The 11592-nt window shown below is 33.1% G+C and overlaps 3 protein-coding genes, 1 long non-coding RNA gene and 1 pseudogene across 8 annotated transcripts; 2 read left to right on the forward strand and 3 right to left on the reverse strand.

Annotated features, from left to right (window-relative positions):
• Positions 1–2331: 2331 nt before the first annotated feature.
• On the reverse strand, positions 2332–3098 carry AT2G04800 (uncharacterized protein). 4 transcript variants are annotated; one of them, NM_126511.3, is made up of 2 exons: positions 2948–3098; positions 2332–2775 (listed from the first exon to the last, which is right to left on the reverse strand). In NM_126511.3, the coding sequence occupies exon 2, from the start codon at positions 2759–2761 to the stop codon at positions 2525–2527; it is 237 nt and encodes a 78-aa protein (NP_178557.1). In that variant the 5' UTR covers positions 2762–2775; positions 2948–3098; the 3' UTR covers positions 2332–2524. The 4 variants fall into 4 exon arrangements, with proteins under 4 accessions (NP_178557.1, NP_001323488.1, NP_001031321.1 ...); NM_001335261.1 differs by having other exon boundaries at positions 2881–3098; NM_001335262.1 differs by having other exon boundaries at positions 2353–2775; positions 2925–3039.
• An 833-nt stretch (positions 3099–3931) lies between these two features.
• On the forward strand, positions 3932–5125 carry AT2G04810 (F-box only protein (DUF295); the record flags this gene model as incomplete). The annotated part of the gene is made up of 1 exon (NM_126512.1): positions 3932–5125. One exon carries the CDS (start codon positions 3932–3934, stop codon positions 5123–5125), a length of 1194 nt encoding a protein of 397 aa, NP_178558.1.
• A 3610-nt stretch (positions 5126–8735) lies between these two features.
• Positions 8736–10469, reverse strand: AT2G04820 (annotated as a pseudogene; the record flags this gene model as incomplete). Its single annotated transcript has 1 exon — positions 8736–10469.
• Positions 10470–10513: 44 nt separating this feature from the next.
• On the forward strand, positions 10514–11015 carry AT2G04830 (F-box only protein (DUF295)). The gene has a single exon (NM_126514.2). It carries the CDS (start codon positions 10590–10592, stop codon positions 10890–10892), a length of 303 nt encoding a protein of 100 aa, NP_178560.1. The 5' UTR covers positions 10514–10589; the 3' UTR covers positions 10893–11015.
• A 181-nt stretch (positions 11016–11196) lies between these two features.
• Positions 11197–11549, reverse strand: AT2G04815. The gene has a single exon (NR_140039.1). It is a non-coding gene; the product is annotated as an other RNA (long non-coding RNA).
• Between the last annotated feature and the right edge of the window lie 43 nt (positions 11550–11592).

The raw sequence follows: 11592 nt of genomic DNA on the forward strand, positions 1-11592 counted from the left end.
GTGTTAAAAATAAAATAAATATAAAATTATCCTTTAAAAAAAATTCCAGCAACTTTATAAAAGTCTATCGTTTAGTTATGGTAGATTTATTCTTATTCTACAGACTTTTTTAACTGCGACAGATTTTTTTATGGCAGACCTTTTTGGTTGACAGACTTCTTAGAAGATAGTGATAACAGATTTATAAATTATAGCAGATTTAATTTGATTGACATATTTTTAATTTATTCAACCATAAATTTCATATAATTTGACAGAGTTATTTTTTTGTGGATGTTTTTTAACGATAAGTGATGGCAGATTTATAATTTTGTTAAAACAATCTGGCACATTGTAACAGATTTGTTGTCAAAAAACTAATTACTAGAGTGACGTCTAACGATAACCAATTTTTTTAATGTTATGACAGACTTGTTTTATGTTATAACAGATTCTTGTAATATTACACAATATCTGTCGTTTGATGGGAGATTTGTTTTCTAAAAATATAATGTTTTATGTTATGACAGAGTTGTTTTATGTTGTGACAGATAAATTTATATTACCATAAATCTGTCATTTGATGGCAGGTTTAATAAAGAATAAAATAAATTCCTGAATGACCTTTAAAATATTTTATGTTACGACAGATTTGTAATTTGAAATCCTTATGGTGGCCGATTTATAGTTTTCTGTTTCCATGATTTTTTTAATAGAATAATACTAACTATTGTAACAGTTTTTTTATTTTCAAAATCATATTATGACAGATTTAATTTTTTTTTGTCAATTGTTTTTAGAAATTCTTTTAAATACCACTAAAATGAGTTTTTCCAAAAACAATACTATAATGAATTTTATTTTTCAAAAATACTACAAATCTAAAACTTAATTTAATATTCAAAACTAATTTTTACATCCTAAACACTAAACCTTACAACTAAAAACTATACCGTAAATATATATAGTCAACCCAAATATATAAAAAAATTCTATAACTTCAAAAATCAATTATGGTTTTTTTTGCATATTTTTTTGTTATATTAATATTTACAGTGGTGACAATTTTTTTTCCTTGTAATGACAGACTTATTAGAGAAATTACCATATTTATCACTAAAACATTAAATATCGACATCTAGGGTCAATTGGTCTTTTTACACAAAATTTGTGTTAGTATATTTATCCATCATTAATGAGAGTCATTTTAGTTATTATTGCCTAGTTTTGAGTCAATCTAGGCAATTTTCAGTTATAAGATATGTAACCTCACATTTCGGGGTGGCTAATGGCGAATTTAATCATGTTAAAGAAAATTACAACGTTGTCTTTCATTCAAGAAGTTTTTACCGAAAGAAAAAACCAATTTTTGACAACAAATCAGTCAGAAATGACTCTATCCGATAGGTTTTTAAAGGATTTTGTCCCTCAATTTTAGATTCTCGAAAATCAGTAAGAAATTTTTTGTGATAGATTTTTAGTTTTTGATCATTTTTTCCAACATATTTTTGATAAAAACCGAACATATCTTTCTTGTTCTGAATCTGGTCAAAGTATGAAATATTTATTTTGTTCAAGACATAAAGCGAATATCTAAGTTTTGATCCACTTATTTTTTTAAGTGTATGTTCTTCACAAAATTATATTGATGAACTAAAAGTATTTTTGAATTAGAATCCTTAAGCTTGTTGCCTAAGGAATAGTGTGGAATCAGGTTTCGTGATCTCCATTGCTTCAAACAAGCCCTTCTTGCCAAAAAGGTTTGGAGAAAATTAATAATAGGAACACCTGCATTAAAGCACCATTTATAGTGTTGTCCAAAGAGACCTCTAGAGCAAAGTGAAAAAGGCAATAGGATCACAAAATAGATTTTGATATGGTTAGTGAGATTATTGTATACCATGATTTGTCATTTCGGTATGTGAAGTATGAAAATGTTAGAGGTAGAGCGATGCAGCGAAGATACAAGATTCGAGGACGAAGATACAAGATATATTGAAGGAAAAAAAAATTCTTGGCAGACGAGACCTGATGTATTTCCAAATATCTATTATTTTTATCTTTTAATTCAGTATTATTATTATTTTACAATATTCTATGGATTTTAGGATTTTATGCTTTTATTATATATAGCCTTTTTTGGCCTCCTATTGTATTTAGTTGTTGATTTGATTAATAAAATGAAAGAGCTTTCGATAAGCAGTGAGAAGAGTATTCTCAAACGAAGTCTTTGAAGTCTTTGTTTATTGGAATCCATTGAACTCCAATAACATTAGAATTCCGAGCTACGATTTTCCTGCTTGAGATCCATTGATACTCGATATTACTTATGTATTCTATCCTAGAAGCTTCCGCTACGTCATAGAGATCAGATTCAAACCAAATCAAATCCAAGTTTATAATCCATACAACACATCATATTCAAGTAGACAAGCACTCGTATATAAACAATGAACATGAAACATATTCGACAATATCAAACTCAAGCACAACATCTTTCACAAAAACAAATCCAAAAACATAAAAACATAGATGTTTTAAGCTTTTAACTATAAAACCGTGTCATTTCTGGGACCATGGAAGCTTTTGTCTTGTATTTAAGATAATCAAGCTTACATCCTTCTGTTAGTCCATAAAATATGGCTCGTGAAACCTCATCTTTTGCAAGGAGTTCTATAGATTCCCAGTAGAGGGGGCACCAAAAAACCATCCCCATAACCTTGTCTACTTGCTCAACAATAATGGCTACTTCATCAGCCAGCGAGCTAGGTTTAGATCCCATGTGTGATACAAAATCTGCAATTTTATAAGAAAAAGAAACAGATTTTAGTTTATCAAAGTATTGAGACGGATAGATCTACGGATTTTTCCAAAAACAATAACAGTCTAAGTTCATCTAACCATAGAAACTTAAGAAAGAATTGTAGTTGAGTGAAAAACAGAACTAAGCAAGAGAGCAAAAATAAACCCGAACAAACAGATCTGAGAGAAAAGCTGTGAGGAAGAGAACAGATTTTTTTTTGATCATACAAATATTCTTTCTGATCCGATCAATACATATTTAAACATTAATTAGCGGGCCGTAGCATGAAGTGATTAGTGTAGTGGACACTGGACAGTTTAATTTGTATTTTAAGACTGAACAGAAAAAGCCTCACTACAACGAAATGTAATAAAAGAATGGTAGTGTCTCTTCTCACACGTATGAACCACATCTTTATTTTTGTCCAGATTAGAATTTAGTAACTAACTACATCTTCTATTTGACAATTTTAACTAACTACATCTTCTATTTGATGATTTTAGAGTATATGTAAAATACAATTAGTAACGTAATTTGTTAATTGTGGTTCAATAAGCGACAATAATCTTTTCTATATTGAAAATCAAAATCATTAACACCAAGTTGTATTAAAGATCAAATCATAACCATGTGATCTCTTCCACGATTCTTCAATTATGTTTCTAACAATTTCACCCTTTGATGAGGGTATTCAATTTGCTGTTTCAGTAGTTTCTTTTTTTTTTCACTGTCAATTTCAGTAATTTATTTAAAAATAATTATTGCTATTCACATTGTATTTCTCAATTAATACTATACATGTTTCTATTGGATCCTTGGTCCATGTATACGCCAACTCCGTATTTGAGTTTGTAGCTTCTGAATGTTGTACCAAAAAAGAAGAAAAAAAAACGACCAAGAGCTTTTGTATATATATTTGATATTTTAATTTGTTATATATAGTAAAATAAATGCCTCGGTAATTTCCATCAAGAGCTTTTGTATATTGGATGCTACGATCATAATATATAGTAAAATAAAAACATATCATTTACAAAAAAAAAAAAGAGGAAAACTAAAACGCAAAAACCCTAGTGTATTTGATACAAAACCCTAGTATATATAAAGAACAGAAAACCCCTCGCATGATTGGTAAAGTAGTCTGAAGACATGGAGACGTGTAACGGCTTGATGAGAAAGAATAAGAGACAAAAAGTGTCTAGAAATAGTGATTGGTCCAAGCTTTGTCCCGATGTTTTGCGGAAGATATACGAAACCTTAAGGAGCCCTGTTGATTCTCACCGCGCAAAAATCGTTTGCTCGAATTGGTATTCCGTTTGGAAAACATGCGTGAAGAGGCCTCTATGTCCACTGAGGATAATTCACCAAGGCGATTCTCCCACCGTAGGAGACGGCAACAGAAAACTCATGGGATTCTCCTACAACAGCTATTGTATGGCTAGCTCCGGAAACTGGCTCCTGATGGTTGATCGTTGTCTCAAATTCTATATTTATAACTTGTTGACGAAGGAAAGGATCGATCTTCCATCGATGGAGTCAAAAATACGTGGCGGGCAAGTAAGCTTCAAATCTAAAAGCAACAATTACAATTTTGGATACTTGGTCGGGCCTTCTCGTAAGGATGATATAGTGCCGTATGACTATGAAGCCGTTGAATGGAAAAAATCATTAGCTGTTCTGTGGGTAGACGAGACAACAGGAGATTATGCAGTTGCTTGGACTTTTATGCGACAATACTTGTTCTCATACATAAAAGGAGATTATTCTTGGTGTAATCTGAATCATAATGGGAAAAGTTTGGTTTTGTTTGATATGGCTTGTGAGAACAATAAGCTTTATTTGTTGACAATGGATCATCACATCAAGATTTTCAATTTCTATGGAGATTTTTTAACAGGAGAACAAAACCTGTATCCGTTTAACTTCGTTGAGGATCCGTCGGAATACGTTTGGAAGAGGAAGATAGTGATTCGGAGATCAGGAGAGGTACTGATAGTCTTGAGCTTGAAAAAAAAAGTGCAAAATGAAGAGAAACTTTTGTTTTACATCTTTAAGATGAATCTTGAGAGTCGCAAGTGGGAAAGAGTTTATTGTATTGGAGATGAGATGTTGATTTTTGGTCGTGGGGTTACAGCTCTTGCTCTTGAAGATCTTGATGATGGGATAAAGAGTAATTCAATCTATTTCGTCGGCGAAGATGTTTGGCCAGATCATCAAGAACATGAGCATCGTGTTTCAAATTGCGGTTTCTTCGATATTGCCACAAGTAAGATCGAATGGCCTAAGAAAATCTATTGTTTCATTAATCAAAATCAGTGGTTTGTTGGGGGAGTTGCTTATTAGGCTTTATTGAATGTAGGAAGCTGATATAATTTTATTAAAATTTCTAGTGTTATTCAATGATTTTTGAACTCTATTTATTCTTCTATATTCTAATGTTTTTCAGTTTATTGATATTTTGAATTCTATTAGTTATATGGTTTTGATGGTAATCTCATTCGAAAATTATTTAATAGAAAGTTTAAGGATATATTTACTTGACCCTTCCAATCTTTAGAGAGGTGATGGACCATTTATTGATTATCACCTAGACGTTAAAACGGCACCGGATTTGTCATAGGGATGCATAAAAGTTGTAGGTTCTGATTTCATTGAACAATAGAGAACAAAAAAACTGATAAGATGGGTGATCATTAACAGAAATAAGAACAACATATGATGGATATAGAATAAGAGAAGGATTACAACGATGATTAGAAATTTGTGTAAGGTTGCAATGATCTAAAGCTTCATTGCTTGTTTTTCTTCTTAAGCTCCTCTTTGCTATCTTACTTTCGCCTCTCCTCTGTGTGGTAGTAAGAGTTAATGTAGATATATATAGAAGAACCATCTTCGTGCTCTTTTATTTATTTTCAGCTTTGACACAAAAGTTTCATGATTTCACAAGTATTATATGTTATCTTTCATCTTTCAACAAAACTTCGCCAACGGTTTATACAAATTATTTAGAGTTGATTGATGCGTTGAGATTTGAAAAACAGAGTGTGTCTGGTCTAGTGTTGAATATGAGGTGGTTGTTATTTTTTTGTTGCAAGAGAAGTTTTATATGTTCCTGAATTGATTGTGATATTTATTGGTACTGCATTAAGAATCTTATATGTTCCTGAACTAGTGAATACTGCCAATTTTTTTATCTCCTTATGTGAAGTAAACCGTCTTTGCTCATATATTTTGGTTTCTCTTTCACTGAGCAAAGTCGATGAACTGATCAAGAGTCTCTTGGATTTGTGCTTCTGCACTTCTTAAGAGGAAGGTGTGTTGACTTTTCGACTTGTTCTTTGTGTTCTTGGATATATGTTCTTTTCGACTTTTATACTTCTTAAGAGAAAAAAAACTAGTTAACATTGTTTCTTTAGCAAGGTAGTGATTTTTTTTTTTGAGATTTAGAGATTGTGGAAAACAATTTGTATACTACCGTTGGATAATGATTTTTGTTTCAAAAATAAATACATACAAGCTCTCTTTTTATAAATTTTTCCAATCATATATATGAAAGTTGACGAAGTCTCTCCATATGAGTAACACATCATCACACAAGAAAATGACATGTGTCATTCTACATTAATGAAATAAAAAGATTAACAAAACTATTTGAGGAAAAATCAAAAGTTTTTGTTGTGTTAAACCCTCCATTAATCTCACTCTTAAATAATTTTTCTAAAATATTAATAGATAAAAAATCATAAATATGCATCAAACACTATTTTTATTATACTCAACTTATTTTATTGAATTTTGTTTATTAATAGTCATTAATCCATAATGGCTAATAATTTACCTGTGTTGTAGATTTACTTTTGTTGTTGTTTAAATACTTGCTACCTAATCTCATAATAATTTAGTAATCTTACTTGGATATTTTCTAATTATTACGTTTTGTAAATATGATTTATCATATGATCTTCTTTCTTTTCATTTTTGTGCGTTCTAATAACTTGGTAACATTGACATACAATTTTTTCACGTAATGGTCCTTTGAGACGTTAAAAATACCAAAAAAAAATAAAATAAATGAGACTCTATATGACTATATTTAAGGGATGAGATCTAAAGTGTTGACTTAAATTACTATCATATTAGGATGTGGTTGGTGTACTAGATGACGAAGGAATATATGAAATAAAGAATTGTTTGTTACAATTAAGTTAGACAAGTTTCAAACGACATAAGTAACATAACGACATACATTGGATCAATATATCATATATTATTGTTTTATGTGTTCATGATAGTGAAAAATTAAGATAATAGATATATAAATATCCATATAGTAGTAAAAGTGATATTTCGAGTTATAGATGAATTTAATCATAAAAACTTATAATTATATAAAATAGATATGAATTTATTAATTACATAATAACACAAACATAAAATAAAGATCAAAATCAACAAAAAAAACTATAATCATAATTTTTTTGACAACTTTAAAAACAAAAACCCATGCGTAGCATGAATGTTCATCTAGTTAATATTAAAGAATGGTAGAGAGCCCATGAGAAGGCTCTCACCATTGGAGATGGTCTTAGAACTTTACCTTGTCGTTTTGGCATGACATTAAATAGTGTAACTAACTTGTCATGCATTAGTTTATTTCCGTCGTTGGTGATCTCTTATGATCTTATTTGGATTTTTAAAATAATCATTTTATTATTATTGTTATGATTTGTAGTAAAGTCCTTCTAAATCTCATCTAAAAGACTAAAACCAAGAGATTTTGTTTTGTGTGTATTAAATTAAAGACATCCTCTAAAGTCCTTTAAAGTCATTAAAGAATCTAATGCTTATAATGTTCTCAAGAAAGTTAGATTTTAAATTACTTTTTAAATCATTAATTCAATACTTTGTTATGGTTTATATTTTTACTTTCTTTTATTGGCCGCTATCTTTTAACAATTTGCTAAAAAATGCATAGTGTTATGTTCCAAACGTAACTTAGACGAAGGTATTACTTGGTATAATAAATGAAAACCAAAACCCTTTGGTCTTATTTCATGCTTATATAATTGAAAACCCTAGTGCGATCGGTGAGGTAGCCGAAACCATGGACATATCTAGAAATAGTGATTGGTCCAAGCTTTACCCCGATCTTTTACGCAAGATATTAATAAAATCTTGAAGAGCCCTGTTGATTCTCACTGAGCAAAAACCGTTTGCTCAGATTGGTATTCCGTTTGGAAAACATGCTCGAAAAGGCCTCGATGTCCATTGTGGATCATACATTATGGTGATTCTAAGACCAAACAAAGGAAAACAAAAGTCGCCGGACTCTCAAAGACAAGCTATTGTATGGCTAGCTCTGGATATTGGGGTTTGATGGTTGATCGTCGTCTCAAATTCTATATTTTTAACTTGTTTACGAAGGAAAAGATCAATCTTACATCAATGGAGTTGAAGATCCGTGGCGATAAAGTAAGCTTCCAAGGAGGAAACAAAAACTCAAGAGTATGGATATATGGTCGGGCCTTCTGGTAAGGATTATGTGTCGTATGATGATGAGACAGATTATTGGAAAAACTCGTTAGCTGTTTTGTGGATAAACGAGACAACAAGAGATTATGTTGTTGCTTGGACATTCAAACAAAAGTACTTGTTCTCACACAAGAAAGGAAATGGTTTCTGGTTTAATATGAATCTCAATGGAAAAAATATGGATGTTTTGGATATGGCTTGTGAGAAGAGTAAGCTTTATCTGTTCACAAGTGATTATTACATCAAGAGTTTTTATTTCTCTGAAGGTTCCCCTATAGAGGAAGAAAACCCGTATTCGAATCATCCGTTTATAATTGTGAGCAGAATGAATTCATTAATAGAATGATTTACAATATATATAGGTTCCACATTAGGGCTTAATGCATAACTAATTACACTTATGTCCTTAATCTACACTTCTCCTTTACACACCCCCTCAAGATGGAGGCAGTTCCTTGACTCCAATCTTGTAATTGAGCTCTTGGAATCGTGGCCGATGAAGCGGTTTGGTGAGTGCATCGGCTAATTGATCTTTTGTTGAGAGATGAGAAACGCGAAGAGCTCCAGTCTGAATGTTACCTCTAACAAAGTGATAATCAAGAGCTACATGTTTCATTTTTGAATGGAACACCGGATTGGCGCAAAGATAAGTAGCACCCATGTTGTCACAGTAAACAACTGGTGCCACAGGTAAGGAGATCCCCATTTCTGAGAGGAGAGAACATATCCACTGAAGTTCGGAGGCAGTGTTGGCTACTGCACGGTATTCGGCCTCCGTAGATGACCGCGAGAATCTTCGTTGTTTCTTTGATGACCAAGAAATGGGACTGCCACCAAAGTAAACAATATATGCATTGGTCGAGAGGCCGTCTCCGAGATCTCCTGCCCAATCCGCATCTGAAAACGAATGAACTGTGAGTGGAGCATCAGATCGAAGGAAAATACCATGTGATTTCGTTCCCGCAAGATATCGCAAAACTCGTTTTGCGGCCTGCCAATGTTCATCGGTTGGTTTATGCATGAACTGGGAGAGACGATTCACCACGAAAGCAATGTCTGGGCGAGTGAAAGACAAATATTGAAGACTCCCAATAATCATGCGGTATTCTTTGGCATCGTCGAGAATCGTACCAGAGTGTAGTGAAAGCTTCGGTGTTGTAGCCATTGGCGTAGAGATTGGTTTTGCATCTAGCATGTGCGTCTTAGCCAAAAGATCTGTTATATATTTCCTTTGCATCAAGTGTAGGCCTTTCTTAGTGCGTGTTGCCTCAATACCCAAGAAATAGCTCAATGCACCAAGATCCTTTAAGGAGAATCGATCTGCAAGAGAAACATTAAAGTTTTTGACAAGCGAAGCATCTCCGGTAATGATTATGTCATCGACATACACCAAGACATAAAGATATGAATTTGCCCGCTTGTAAATGAATAACGATGTGTCAGCCAAGGAGTTCGTAAAGCCAGCAGCAAGGAGATAATTTCGGAGTTCTTGATACCATGCCCGAGGCGCCTGTTTTAGACCATAGAGAGCTTTGTTCAAGCGGCAGACATGTGTGGGGCGATCTCTATCAAGGCCAATATGATTTCGGAACAGAGGCATGACTGAGAAGAGTAAGGCCAGTCTCAACAATATGGCGATGCTTTCTCTCCGATATCCCGTTGTGTTCGGGAGTGTGTGGTGGTGTTGTAAGATGAGAGATGCCGTGTGTTGTCAAAAACGATCGCATGGCCACAAATTCACCACCATTATCAGAATATAGGGTGCGGATTCTACACTGAAACCGGTTTTCCACTAATGCCTTGAAAGCAACAAACACTTCTTTGACTTCCGATTTTTGCTTCAGTGGATATAACCATGTATATCTAGTAAAGTGATCGACAATTACCAGATAATACTTGTAGGAATCCATTGACATAATGGGAGAAGACCACACATCGGTATAAAGATATTCAAGAGGTTGAGTGGAGGTAATTTGTGACTTTTATTGATAAGACAATCGGAACACGACCATTGTTTTTGCTGGGAATTTGAAAGTGGTAACGAAAATTGAGAGACAACAGAATTAAGAATTGGTAAAGATGGATGACCAAGCCTAGAATGCCATGACGAGAGGTCAGGAGAATAGCGATTCAGGAGAATAACTTCGTTGGGGAGCCTTCGGAATCCGTTTGGGGGAGGAAAATAGCGATTCAGAGATCAGGAGAAGTACTTATAGTCTTGAGCTTAAAGGAAATAGTGAAAAATGAAGAGAAACTTTTGTTTTACATCTTTAAGATGAATCTTGAGAGTTACAAGTGGGAAAGAGTTTACTCTATTGGAGATGAGATGTTGATTTTTGGTCGTGGGGTTACAGTACCTCTCGCTCTTAAAGATCTTGGTCACGGAATCAAGAGTGATTCAATCTATTTCGTCGACGACGAAGATGTTTGGCCAGATCATAAAGATTGGCCAGATTATAAAGATCATGTATCGAATTGCGGTGTCTTCGATATTGCCACAAGTAAGATCGAATGGCCTAAGAAGATCTATTTTTCCGTTAATAAAACTCAGTGGTTTGTTTGGGGAGTTGCTTATTAGAGAGGAGGCTATGGAGTGTAGGAGTATTCTTATATTTTGTTTTTAATGAATTCAAGTTTCCCTATAATTCTAGTGTTATTCAATCAATTGATTTTTGAATTCTATATATGTATAAATGTTACCATGGTTTTGATGTTAGTGCTCATTCGAAAGAATTTAATAGAAAATTCATTACAAAAAATTATGATCTATGTGGTCTTTCTACTCTTACGTGAAAGTTATAGAGCAGTTCTGGTTATTTAAGGATCCCAGGATACAACCTCTATAAACTGGTTTTGCAACACTCGAAAACACAGTTCTAACAAACATAGTTTCTACGATACTCTCGAGTTTAAGACATAGAGAGGTTGTTGGAGATGTTTTACTTTCAAAATATGTGTGAACGTTCAAGTGGTGCTCTGCTAGTGTCCACAAAAACTTGAACTGTAACCTTCTTCTATAGGTTTGATATACTTAGGTTTTAATTTGTTTCTTCGCAAAATCAAAACCATGTCAAACAAAAATATAGGAGGTAGTGGGTGACTTGATACTTCAACGACTCCTATTTTTAAGGAGTTGAGGAAGCGAAGAAGACCTGTTCTTTAGCAACGTGGAGTACAGAGCGACTTGTTTCCTCTTTTCAAGACCCGACCCGACAACCACCAAAGCTCCAACGTGAGCTAGACCATCTCTTAAACCCATTTCTTTAATTTAATTAAGC

The sequence above is a fragment of the Arabidopsis thaliana genome, chromosome 2 (assembly GCF_000001735.4).
Source record: "Arabidopsis thaliana chromosome 2, partial sequence".
Taxonomy (NCBI): domain Eukaryota; kingdom Viridiplantae; phylum Streptophyta; class Magnoliopsida; order Brassicales; family Brassicaceae; genus Arabidopsis; species Arabidopsis thaliana.